The 13,351-nt window shown below is 48.5% G+C and overlaps 1 protein-coding gene across 5 annotated transcripts in view; it reads left to right on the top strand.

Annotated features, from left to right (window-relative positions):
- The window catches only part of LOC135254385 (FERM and PDZ domain-containing protein 1), a 34,115-nt gene extending 21,343 nt beyond the window's left edge, over window positions 1-12,772 (top strand). For all 5 annotated transcript variants that reach the window (XM_064334470.1, XM_064334468.1, XM_064334471.1 and 2 more), the window contains exons 5-17: window positions 13-115; window positions 643-688; window positions 1,378-1,482; window positions 2,109-2,204; window positions 2,555-2,680; window positions 2,827-2,946; window positions 4,039-4,175; window positions 4,491-4,617; window positions 4,937-5,029; window positions 5,367-5,549; window positions 5,674-5,818; window positions 6,177-7,181; window positions 7,410-12,772. In XM_064334470.1, coding sequence (XP_064190540.1) covers window positions 13-115; window positions 643-688; window positions 1,378-1,482; window positions 2,109-2,204; window positions 2,555-2,680; window positions 2,827-2,946; window positions 4,039-4,175; window positions 4,491-4,617; window positions 4,937-5,029; window positions 5,367-5,549; window positions 5,674-5,818; window positions 6,177-7,181; window positions 7,410-9,988 — 4,865 coding nt within the window. In that variant the 3' untranslated portion in view covers window positions 9,989-12,772. The remainder of the gene's footprint in view (window positions 1-12; window positions 116-642; window positions 689-1,377; window positions 1,483-2,108; window positions 2,205-2,554; window positions 2,681-2,826; window positions 2,947-4,038; window positions 4,176-4,490; window positions 4,618-4,936; window positions 5,030-5,366; window positions 5,550-5,673; window positions 5,819-6,176; window positions 7,182-7,409) is intronic.
- Window positions 12,773-13,351: the final 579 nt, after the last annotated feature.

Below are 13,351 nucleotides of genomic sequence, written 5' to 3'. Positions count from 1 at the left end.
TGTGTGCCTCAGGTGGCCCAGCAGATGGGAGACTAGCTCCAGGTGATCAGGTGTTAAAGATCAACAGCGTTGCCATAGAAGACCTCTCCTCAGAGCAGGCTGCTGACATCATCAGGTACCGCCCACACTGTCTCAGGCCATCTGTACTGTGTCCAATAGGGATTCACCTTAATCTGTCCTGTTCTGCATGCTGGTGATCTCTGTATCATTCCATATATGATATGCAAGTCCAAGACCATCCCAGTCACAAAGTGATGTCATCATCCAGTGACTGTGTTTATTCAGAACCTTTTTTATATACAGGTGCTTCAGAGATATTCTGAACTTCAGATTTTAAATCTGAATGTCTACTGTGAAAAGGCACAATAATAAAAACAGTGATACAATTTTAATTGAAAAACGTAACAATAAAATACCATGCACCAACAATAAAAAATGATCTAAAGTGTATATATAATGGGCTGCTGGATGGCTCACTTGGTTAAGTTGCATATCATCAACATAAACGTGGAAAGAGATTGCTCTGTGTGAGGAAACAAAAAATGAAAAACAAATTAGCCCCAAAATGAGCCCTTGAGGGATGCCACAACTAAAAAGTGCCTCCTCCAATCACTCGTTCTCTGCCTCTCATTTCCTCTTCAGGGAGTCAGAGGACTCGGTAACCATGACGATTCTCAGGCATACCGTGGTGAGTGTCTGCCATGTCCCGGTTTGGGGGGGGGGGTCCCTGAACCCTGAACCCTGAACCCTGAACCCTGAACCCTGAACCTGCTGGTCCTCATCCCCCAGTCATTACTCATTCTCACAGCTCAGTAATGCCATAGATGGAGCTATAATTGACTGTTTTTACACTGTCTGCTTATGCAGTATGATGTAACATGATTGTTGCAGTTTGGGCTGAAAGTAGGGATTCATTTAGGATTAGAACCCATGAACAAAGGGGTTAGGATTAGAACCCATGAACCCATGGGCTGGACTAGTGGAGTCTCTAACCACAGTGTCTCTAACCACTACATTACTGGTGCCTGAAAGCTTTGGCTTGTAATCCTGGCCTTGTGTTTTTTTGGATTTAGAAAAAAAGATTTGTTTGGATTCAGCAGAAGTTCTCATTATGCACAAGACTCACACCAAAAAATATGATGGACTTAAACCAGACATATCTGAAGTGTGTGTGTTCCTGAGTGTGAGTGTGCAGGTGTGTTTGTGTGTGAGCCTGCAGGTGCAGGTGCGTGTGTATTTGTGCATGCGTGTGTTTGTGTGTGCGTGTGTTTGTGTGTGAGCCTGCAGGTGCATGTGTGTTTGTGTGTGCGTGTGTGTGTGTTTGTGCGTGAGCGTGGAGGTGTGTGTGCAGGGGATGATGTGTGAATTTCCCTCCAGGGGCCGAAGTCTTCCTTCATCACTGCGGAGAAGAGGGCGCGTCTCAGGACCAATCCGGTGAAGGTGCGCTTTGCAGAGGAAGTGGTCGTCAACGGCCACTCTCAGGTCAGAAACGCTCCTCCTTCCTGCTTCATGCCTCCCGCTCTGACACGGGGTGAGAAAATAGACAGGAACATAGTGTCATCACCTTTCACAGAGAAACCAGGGAGGAGCTCTCCACCAATCACAGCATGTCAGTACGAACTAACACAACAAGCCCAGCAGTGATTGGTGGATACTTTCGTGCTATACTTCTGGGATCCCTTTATTTTTGAAGGTAGTCTGAAAATGTGAAAAGTACGGCTGGGTCCTCTGCAGTTATATAGATATACTCCTCTGGAAAACCACACAGGAGTCCTCCATTATTTATCAGTCTGCATGAGTGATCATTCAGCTCCACTTCACTCAAGCAGGGATTAATGAAGAGAAATCAAAATAAATTACGGAGAAATGAAAGCTGGACGACAGTCTCATAACTGCTGCAGAGTCAGCGAATGAACTCTGCTGAGACTCGAGAAGCGTTATTGACTACCTTCATCCGTGCGTCTCTGCCATTCCAAATCTTGCCTTCACTCAGGACCTGTTTTCTGTTTCCTGTTAAAAGCAGCATGTGTGTGTGGTCGTGACAAGAGCATTCTGGGAGTTGCCGTTCTCAATCATTTCTGTGTTGATTCCCCCCCTCACCCCTCCAGGGAAACTCTCTGCTCTTCCTACCCAACGTTCTGAAGGTCTACCTGGAAAACGGACAAACAAAGGCCTTCAAGTTCGAGGCCAATACCACAGTGAAGGTAATCCAACCTAATGCGTGTATCTAATCCAGCCTAATGTGTGTATCTAACCCAGCCTAATGCTCCAGTGTGTGTCTAACTCACCCTAATGCATGGTTAGGGTTAGGGTTGGGGTCGGGTGCAAGGTGGAGAGGGTTAAGGTTAGAGTCGGGTGTGAGGTGGAGAGGGTTAAGGTTAGAGTCGGGTGTGAGGTGGAAGGTTCCGGCAGTGCTGGTTGGGTTAGGGTTAGGGTCTGGTACAAGGCGGAGAGGGTTAGGGTCGGGTGTGAGGTGGTGAGGGTTAGGGTTGGGGTCGGGTGCGAGGCGGAGAGGGTCTGTCCTCACAGTGTTTGCTATTCCCGCCTCTCCCAGGACATTGTGCTGACTCTGAAAGAGAAGCTGTCCATCCACTGCATCGAGCACTTCGCCCTGGTCCTGGAGCAGCAGTACAGCATCAGCAAGCTACTGTTCCTGCACGATGAGGAGCTCATCCAACAGGTACTCTCTCTCTCTCTCTCTCACACACACATACACACACACACACACATACATACACATTCAAGTATGCATACATAAACACTCTCCATCTATGATAACACAGACTGACCCAAACTGAAGCCACAACCATTTATGATGCATCCCAGGTGGTGCAGAAGAAGGAGTCCCATGACTACCGGTGTCTGTTCCGCGTCTGCTTCCTGTTCAGAGACCCGCTGCACATGCTGCAGGAGGACCCTGTGGCTTTCGAGTACCTGTACCTGCAGGTGAGTCACGTTCACCTGCGAGGTTTACCAATCCAAAGACATGGAGGTCAGGTTAATTAGAGAGTCTAAATTTCCCATAGGTATGAGTGTGTGAGTGAATGGTGTGTGTGCCCTGCAATGGACTAAAAAACTACCCAGTGTGTGTTCCTGCCTCTTGCCCATTGCATGCTGGGATGGGCTTCAGCTTCTCCCATGACCCTGACCAGGATTAAGGGGGTATAGATATTGGATGGATGGACAAACCCTGGTGGAAATGGCAGCTTGGTTCCAACCTGCTTTTAAGATGGTCCAGGTGGTCTGAAGCTGGTGTGTAGATGGTCAAGCTGGCTGGTTGAGTAGCAACCACGCTGGCAAGACCATGTCCAGCTGCTGAACCAGGTTGGTACAGACAGCAGACCATCGCCAAACTGCAGATGGTGTCCAGCTAGAGTGAAGGCTGGTTCCTGCTAGATTCCATCTTAGGCTGGTAGCTGAAATTTCCACCAGAAAGCCCATGGCCTCTCAAGAGTTTAGCCTGCAGTGTTCAGTCCATACATCGGCAACTCTGGGGAAAAAAAATCCTAATGTCAGTGTCAAGGTTACCTCATTTCCACCTGTGCCTCTCTTTTCCTGCCAGTTAATATTGATATGAAACAAATTTTTTTTAGACTAATTGTGGTATTCTAAAATTGGTTTGACATTGTATTGTTTTAAGCAGTTTTCCAAAACAATGCTACCGAGTTTGATGTAATTTCTTTTACGCAACTGGACCCTGTGTCGTTTATTGTGCTATTTCTTTATGTTCTATAAAACTGAGAAATGTAGCAGTAAGATGCTGGCTGCCGAAACCTCGTTTCGTCGTAGCTTCACATGAACGATTTTCACTGACAGATGGAGAAAATATTTCTATTTCTATGCATTGAGTGTTGGTTTAGTCTTCCTTTTTGCACTTGGAGTTCTTTGTATGATGAAAGGAATGTTTAGTCGCAAAGTAAATGCTGTCTGTACTACAGTGGGGAACTTGCATACATGTAGTAATATTGTGAACTAGAGCAGAAGTTGAAACTTCCTGTTTGTTTGCGGGGGGGGCATGACTGGATGGTGTGTCCGTAGAGTGTCGGAGACGTGATGCAGGAGCGCTTCGCAGTGGAGATGAAATGCAACACTGCATTGCGATTGGCTGCGCTGCACATCCAGGAGAGGCTGGCCGTTGCTGGCCACGCCCACAAGACCTCCCTCAAGACCATCACGTGAGTACAGGCCTGTGTGTACCCACAGAGATGTATGGAGACACACACACATGCACACAAACACAGGAACACACACGCATATGCACACAAACACAGGAACACACACACACACACACACACACACATGCACACAAACAATGGAACACACACACACAGAAACAATCTGAAACGTTGGCACACTCAGGAGGGGATCTCATTACCATGTGCACTGGACAATCTCACCTACAGATGAGCTTTTTTGATCCAAGCCCAAGCAGAATTTCTGCCATAGCTCTTTTCTAATTATCTTTTGCTTAATTTGTCTGTTCCTCTTAGGAAAAACTGGGGCATTGAGAACTTTGTATCCCAAACTTTGCTGAGGAACATGAGAGAGAAGGACTTGCGAAAGGCCATTAGCTACCACATGAAGAAGACCCAGGCACTGTTGGAGCCCAGGCACAAGGTAGGAGACAGAGAGGAACATTTTGTTGGGCAGAGAGTCTGCCTGTGTCTAAAGCATCTGTCTCTGCTCACTCAGTCAGTCACATGTGACATTTTAGCCCCATTTCTCTATTCACTCCTGAATTGCAACTGAAGACTGATATGTCCCTGTGTGAAATGTAATCTTTGAGTTGGCGGATACAGCCAATAACCTAATGGTGCCAAAGCAATCGGAAACACTCCCTGGCCCTCCTACAAGAATGGGGTTCCCCGCCTCTGTTTTTGGGTACCTTGCTCTGAGGCACTGAGGTGATACTCTTACCGGATCTGTCTCCACTCAGGTGATGTCAGCGTCTCAGGTGCGACTGACCTACCTGACCCAACTCGGGGAACTCAAGTCTTACAGCGGGAAGTCATTCAGTGCCACCATGATGGTTGGACAGATTTCATATTTTACACTTTATGCCATTTTAAAAAGTAGTTATTACAGACAGTTATTAAATCATTTCAGTATGCAAGTATTTGAACAAAAGCAAATTGGAAAATTGTTGTGAGAGGAGTCTGTCTGTCAACTGTCATCAAGTTCTGAAACGTGAAATGTGAAGCTTACTCTTTTCTGGAGAGTAATTGCATTCCTCCTCCATCACTCTCCAGACAGACCGCTGACAATTTTGTGTTAGAATTCAGTAGAATGGAGGGGGTTTGCATTGTAACTGGGAGCCTTTGTGTTTGTGCCGCCCCCCCCCCCCCCACACACACACACACACACAGCTCCAGGACAGGGAGTCCATGGTCAGCCTCCTGGTGGGGGCCAAGTATGGTGTCAGCCAGGTGGTCAACCACAAGCTGAACATCATGACCACCCTGACCGAGTTCAGCAGCGTCAGTAGGGTGGAGCTGCTTCCTGAGTCTGACAAAGTTAGCCTGGTCAAGATCTACCTGCAGGATGTCAAGGTACAGGCACCACCGTCACCGACCACACTGGCTGGCCGAGCAAAAGGGGGGATTATGACAGTTTGGGTAATTCTGTCAAGCTTACATATAAACATACGTGTGTGCGTGTGTGTGTGGTCTCAAGCCCATCACCCTGATGCTGGAGTCCCAAGCTGCTAAAGACTTGTGCTGTCTGGTGTCTGGCTACTGCAAACTTCTGGTGGACTCAACGGCATCCGTCTTCTCATGGATGGAGAATCCCAAGATGCACCGCATCTCAGCTGAAGAAGGTACGTTGCTAGGGAACAGGGATGGACAGACGAGCAGATAGTCATTAATGATGAGATCATCATTCCTCTCAGTGAAATAAACGGCTTATGAAGAAAGTATCAGTAATCTACCTAAAGTTGTGGTTTGGAATGCATGAGGAACTTTCTGGGGGAAGAAGTGAGTAACTGTGTGCAAGCAGCAAAAATGGGAATCAAGTTTAAAGTGCAAAATGCACAGCAAGTATATGACCATTTCAACTTTTTGGAAAAAAAAAGTTGCCTTCCATTTATTTTCTCATAGAACAGAATAATTGTTCCTAATCCTGAATGAGAGTGACCTTATGTGTGTGTGTGTGTGTGTGTGTGTGTGTGTTCGAAGGTTACGTGTCCCGGGGCTGCAGCGACTCAGAAGAGTCTTCAGAGATGGACTCCACTGACGTGCTGGTCAACCGGCGTTTCTCTAGTGACGACACCAGGGTGGCGCCAGAGAGCGAGCAGCAAGCAGAGGAGGAGGGGCAAGAGGGGGATGGAAACCAGAGAGAAGGAGGGACACAAGGAGAGAGGGAAGGAAACAAGGGAGAAGTAGGAGGGAGACAAGGAGAAGGTGAAGGAAACAAGAGAAAAGAAGAAGGGACACAAGGAGAGGGAGAAGAAAACAAGAGAGAGGAAGGAGGGACACAAGGAGAAGGGGCAGGACCCAAGCCTGAGGGAGTAGACTGTGAGGCAGCTGGGTGTGGAGAGCAGCAGGAGTGCTCTGGGGAGGACTTGCTCTCCGAGGCGTCGGACTCCTGCCACACTGACTCTCGCTTTTACACCAGCCTCTCCAGTGACTCCATGGATGCTCTGGAGGAGGATGACCTGGTGGCCTGTTCCTCCTGCCTTCCCTTAGGCCACTACCTGCTGGACACTCCCGAGCAGCACGAAGTAGGGAATGGGGCCACCGCTCCCAAGGAGAGCACTAGCCCACATCCCTCCAGTGTCTGCGACTATGACAGCGACCCCGGCCTCCGCTTTGCCGAGCTCTCCCAGCTGGCCGACTGCCTGCCCAGCCCCCCAGAGGCCAGTGAAGAAGAGGAGGGGGATGAGGAAGGGTCTAGTCTGCCTACAAAGCGAGAATACGTGTTCACCTTTGAGGAGAATGACGCCCGGCACTATTACAATATCTGCTCCAATGTTACCCCCGACAGCGCTCGCAGCCTGCCGAGGCCACGCCCTGACCCCAGCCAGGAAGAGGGGGAAGAAGGGCGGGGCCCACTGCCAGACATGGAGCCCGTCCCCATCCTCCAGCCCCCACCCGGGTTTGGGGACAGCAGCTCTGAGGATGAGTTTTTTGATGCCCAGGACATGTTCACTTCATCCGAGGTCACAGGAGAGGCGACCACAGGTCTGTCATTGCCTGACTGTAACTATAGATACTCTCTATATTTACTTTCTTCTTCTGAAAGCAAGTGTAAAGAAGTGAGCCAATCTAAACGTTACACTTGCGATTGATAGGTAACAAATAATGAATGTTTCATTCTAGATAGTCAAAGATAGTTCACACTGAAGAATACTTTTGATTAGTTCCAGTAAATTTTATTGTTGTTTAATTGCTGATTGTCTTTTCTCACAGATGGCAGCGGGGACACGGCAGGCACGGGGCGAACACTGAGCCTGAGTGACATTGATATCAGTGTGCCGGAGCACAGTGTGGATACAGAGCAGGACGACAGAGGAAGGAGTGTCTTGCGACACGGGCGGAAGAAATCCCGCAAACGCCGCTCCTTCATGGAGACTGACTTCACCTCGCAAGTGTCCTTTCCAGGGCAGGGCAGGGACTTAGTGGATGAGGACCAGCTCCCGTGTCCCACTGTCTCCTCCCTGAGCAACGGAGAGGGGGAGCCAGCCCAGCTGGAATCCAAGCCTATTGGCGGCTCAGACGGCCACCCGCCGGCGCCCTCTCGCAGTGGCTCCGAGGACTCTGGGGTCCGCAGGAGCAAGCGCATCTCCTCAGAGCTGATGGAGATGGAGCCAGACACCATGGAGTTCAAGTCAGTGACTGCACTGATGTCAGCGGCAGCACCCCTGGTCATGGCGGTAAGGTGTCGCGTGGGGCCTGAGGGGCGGGAGAGTGCCGGGCAGCAGTTTCAGAAGATGAAGGAAGGAGAAGACCTTGCGGAAACAGGAGAAATCCTCAACATCCCAGAAAACCTTGCAGAAACAGGAGGAACCCTCAACATCCCTTCCACCTCTGATGAACATGTCAAGGTCAAGGACTCTTTGGGGGAGGAGAGTAACATCCCAGTCCCTAAGGAACAACATGGTCAAAAGTCACAGGAAGAGTCACTAATGCAGCAGTTGCCCCCTTATTTGGAAGGAGGGGGTGAAGCTGAAGATGATCTTGTTTTTACTGAAAATGGGACTTGCCCTATCCCGGCAACACCACCACAAATGGTACTACCTCCTGCTCCATCTGTGTCCAACATCCTTGGAAAGGATGAGGAGGAGGAAGGAGGACTGAGTGACAAGGAGGACCCAGAAGCAGAATCTAACAGTGCCACTTTGGATTGCTGGGGGGGGAGCAGCACCTACCTGGCTCTAGCCTTCAGGAAAGGCATCTCCATCAGTCACGAGTGTCTTATGTGGGTTGGAGCCGAGACTGTTTCTGAAACTACTGGCTCCGCTGCTGCCAGAGAAGCAGCCACCATAACCAAGGAGCCTCCAGCTGGCTTCAAGTTTCAGAACTGCCCTTCAGGGATTATGAACCGGCTGTCCACCTCCACCCTGCGAGGAAAAATCCAAACTCTCCCCTGGTACTTATCCCGCTCACAGGAGGCTTTGAATGACTGTGTAATCAGCACCACTGACAACAGCAGCAGCTCAGGAGTATCCTCTGGGGCTATGGAGGCAACTGAGGACACGAAAGAGGTCACTGAGGTCGTAGATGAGGTCACTGAGGTTGCAGAGGAAGCTACAGAGGAAGTCACAGAAGTGGCCTCTGAAGCATCGGAGGAGGTAACAGAGGTTTTGGCAGAGGCTGTAGAGGTCGACCCTTGCTCTGGGCTGCAGGATACTTTTACGGATATGGAAGTTGGGGTCACTGCACTCCCTCACATGCTTCTGACACCACAGACTTGTGGGGACTTGCCTCTGAGTCTCCACCCCCTGGGGTCTACCGACTGGTCAGTTGATGGGTCATCTCCAGACACAAGGGAGGAAGCAGATGCATCTACCCCAACTTGTGGGGTCTTAACACCCTGTGAGTCCAAGCAGCCCCAACCCTGGGCTCCCTTCTGCCCTGAAGGGAAGGTGAGCTTTGGATGTGGCTCCATGTCATCCCCAGGGTGTCCCACCATACCTGAGGAGGCCCCCACACACCAGGAGGTCTGCAGCTGTCAAGCCGTCTACACTAACTGCTTCAGTGGGGCACTGGATGTGACTGGATTCGATGAGGAGCTGACAGTCTACGAATTCTCTCGTCAAACACAGGGAACGGATGGGTCCCCCTTGATGACCGGCCCACCTTCCTCTTTCTCCTCCTCCTCCTCAGTATTTTCCTCCTCTCCCTGCATCTCTCCTTTTTCCAGGGTTGTCCTCCCACCTTCCTCCACAGAGCTGAGTCCCCTACTGTCTCCACTGTACCCCTCTGACTGCTACCTGCCCGAGTCCCTGGAGGACACGCTCAACCAGCTGCGCAACCGCCGCTACAGCCTCTCTGGGGGCTTTGCTGCCTTACAGCAGGACGTGGATGAGCTTCTGGCTCTCTTGCAGCCCCGTGGGGTAGATCTCCCGGTCAGGGGGGGGCAGCACCACCGGGAGACCTGCGCCGACCACTTCTCTGAGAACAAGCGGCTCCTCCACGCGGAGGCGCGCAAGCTGATGTCCGGATGCCAGCGCGTGACCCGGGTGGGCCAGGCCCCGGAGGAGACTCTGCGGTGCCTGGCCGAGAGCTTCCGCACCCTGGTGCAGCTGGCCAGCGTGTGCCTGTGGTTCTCCAGCTGCGTGCGGTGCGAGGGCCGCCACGCTGAGGCCCTGTCGGGCCTGAGGGAGGTGGCTCGGACGTTTGGAGAGTTCGCCCAGGCCGCCGAGAAGGCCGGGGGGAGGAAGAGCTGCCAGGACCTGAGCGTGAAGCTGCTGGCCAGACAGTGCACCGCACTCACGGCCTCCATCTTCTGCCTCACACAGCTCTTCCGCACGCTCACTGCGCTCTGAGGCCACCTTAGACCCCCCAAACCACCAAAGAGATGCACGTGAGGAGCATGAGCATGCACTCATCCTTCCATCTGACATCCTTCCACCTGACATACGCTCAGCCCAGTAAAGAAGAGGAATGTCTTGGGCAGCCAGGACTCTCTGTCTACAGCCACTCTCTGGTCTCCCACAATATCAGTTACTAGAACAGTGAAAAAGATAATTTTATTTGCTTAAATATTTTAGTTTTTTTAAGCATATGAAATGTATATATTATTGAATTGCGTAATTAAATTTCTGTATACATTTATTTATGTATTTATTTATTTATTCATTATTTTTTCTACTCTCAGACACTTCCTTGCTCTGTGGTTTCTGGTGTTGAGGAAACAAAGAACTTAAAGTACCGACAGTCTGAGGGTTGTTTCCTTTCTGTCACATGGCCCTATTTCCTCCAGCACAGAGTGAATTGTGGCTGCATTTTACCTGTGCACTTCTTTACCTGTGCACTGATCTAAGCTGCGTGGGGCCCAGGGGGACTGCACTGATATCTGAATGTTGACCAATTTAAAACTGAAGGGATGTTTGATGGACAGCTGCCTGTCCAAAGACTTGCTAAAGCCTCGTCATGATTGTGTTGAGCTGACGCTGTGACCCTAAAAGGGTTTAAATTCTGCTCCATATTCTTTGCTGATCTATCCCTGGAGTTCCTGAGAATGACATCCGGAGCAACAAACGGACCTACTTGGAATTGGCGGAGTGTTGCGCCTCCCTTTTGACTCTGTCTGTGGACTTTTCCGGCACAGCGACAATCCTTTTTGTATTTCATCTTGGCACTGACAACAGGTGTTGCTCAGTGGGGTTGAATGTTCAGGTCCAGTGGATGGTCTGTTACTTTGCTGTTGAACTCAGCTGAGGCAAGCTTTTCAAAGTAATGGAAAACATTTCAAAGCTAAGTTTGAAAACCAGTGTTGCAAGAAGAAACAGCTTTGTTAAAGGCAAATTGCCACTATTACAAGATGGACTACACTAAAGCAAAACTGCTGAAATGGCTGTTCTTATGGGGGTGTCTTTCTGTTACATACAATGCAGGTTGGTCCTCGTACCCTGGTCACCTTGGAAGGCAAATTAACTGCAGCTTGTTTACTGCGTATGGGTGGATTAGCAAATCCTGAATTTACAAGTGCAGGTGCATGGTGTGGGTGGTGTGCTGTCAGATACCCAACCAACTGATGAACTCGTCCCGAGGAAAGCATAGTTCAGAGCTCCATAGTGATCTGAATCAAAACAAATGTTTTCTAATTTGCATCTGTACCTCAAAATACCTCCTGATATAAGTGTCCCTCATTGTCAAAATGAGCATAATGAAGAGGACTAAACAGGAAGGAGGGAGAGATGCAGTGAAAGTGAAAGTGGAACATGGAAAAATATTCCAATTTCAGTCCACATCAGGACAGAATAATGTATTGCTTATTTCAGCTAAGCCAAATGCAGAGTTAACGAAGCACAAAAAGGCTCTTGTGCTTTGGGTGCCTTCCAATGTGTACAGGTGAGTCCTAGTGGCCGATGTTCTGGTCTGAAACTATCTTTGGCTAACTGCAATATGAGGTTTATGGTATACAGGTAGTGAACAAAATCATTCAAACACCAATCCAAACTCACTTCATAGGGTCGCACCAGCTCTTGTAGCAGGTGCATCCTGCATGCACTGTGGCAGAGTCAACACCACCCTTCCACAAGAAAACCAATCAACTCGCACTGCGCGAACGTATGTGGAAATGATGGGTTTGGCATCATCCCAAAATATCCCATAAATAAAATTAGTGTCATGCTCCTCAAATCACTGAGTGATTTGCGCTTTACAAACGTTGGGAATTGACATCTTGAAGGACGACCCTCTCTGCAAGACAGAAAAAATTAACATAGAGTTTTAGAAACTACTTACACTGGCCTTGCCTCCTAAAATTGTGATTAAACCCAAACCATGGCCAGAAGATGAGCCCCATATGGAACCCTCTTATGGAACCCCATAATCCCTCAGTCTTGTGAGTATGCCACTGTTGTGTTTCCATTTTGTTCACTACCTGTCAGGAATGTTATATTTCATCTTAGACTTGTGATCATTCCCTGGAAAACTGTGCTCCCTTGTTATGTTCTTTATCAGTTATGATGCAATCTGTTTTCATGATCCTTCAGGAATATAAGAGCACTAAACGCCTCAGACCCTGCATCGATTTATTTTTAATATTACCTGCTTTGCAGAAATCTCTTCATGCATTGGATTTTCTCATGCATGAAGGGCATTAAGCTTGGTCTGTCTATAGGGAATGCTCTTAAAAGCAGAGGTGGAAAATCTATGTTCAGAAAGTCCTCCTCAGTATTTTGTTCTGGATTTGCTAATTAGCACAAATATTCAGCCAGGAGGTACAATTAATTAGTGAAATCAGCTGGCTGAGTTCATGGATGGAAGAAAAACATGGCTAGACTTTTACTCTCTGGCCCCTGAACTTTCCACCTCTGCTGAACAGCCCCTCATACATGATGATTGACAGGGCATAGACCCCGCCCCTTTTGCCTTAAAGCTGGCAGAGAGGAGGATGCGCCATGAGGAGAAATGTGTGCAGCATTTACAGTCACAGTGTGAAAACTATTGCCTTCAGCTTCTAGCAACAAGTCAAAGCCATAAATATCCAATAAACGGGAGACTGCACTGATTCAGGGAAATGAGTGAATGGGACAATCTCTTGCTTTTTTATGCTGTACTCCAAATATTAAAACAAAAAAATAAAAAACATGTCCACCTGATATTTTTTGGGTTGTTTGGTCATGACATCTCACTGCAAAATAAAATACCTGATATGAAAGCTGCACATACTGTGTAAGATAGTGATTGAGTGTAGATTGTGACAGCATGGGAAAGTGTAGCACAGATTCAACGAGAAAATCAGAGACAGTCTGGACTGCAGCTGACAATTAAAGCACCCAGATTTAATCTCTGTGGTAGTTTGGGACTTAACTGTGTAATCGATCGATTAGAGCAGCCGATTACGCAGTTGATTACGCAGTTAACTCACCCGGTTTCTTGGGTCTGAATTGGTTGCTCATATGAAGGTGAAGTCAAAACCAACAGACCCTGCGGCCTGCCAGGATCTGGAATGAAGTTCACTGTTTTAGAGTTATGTGAATAAGTATTTATATGAATGCATGTACAGTACAGATACTCAGTGGAAACGTAGGAAAAACTTTACTTTCAGTCAATAAAGGGAGTGAATCACAAACACATTGAAATCATTCATTCAAAATACTGGAATACATCACTCAAAATGTGAAATCGGTGAATCTCCACTGTATATGGACTAGTATGGAAATCCACATGTCAACAAC

Source organism: Anguilla rostrata, chromosome 5 (genome assembly GCF_018555375.3).
Source record: "Anguilla rostrata isolate EN2019 chromosome 5, ASM1855537v3, whole genome shotgun sequence".
Lineage (NCBI taxonomy): Eukaryota > Metazoa > Chordata > Actinopteri > Anguilliformes > Anguillidae > Anguilla > Anguilla rostrata.
The sequence above is the reverse complement of the archived record's forward strand: the minus strand, read 5'-3'. Positions and strand labels throughout refer to the sequence as shown.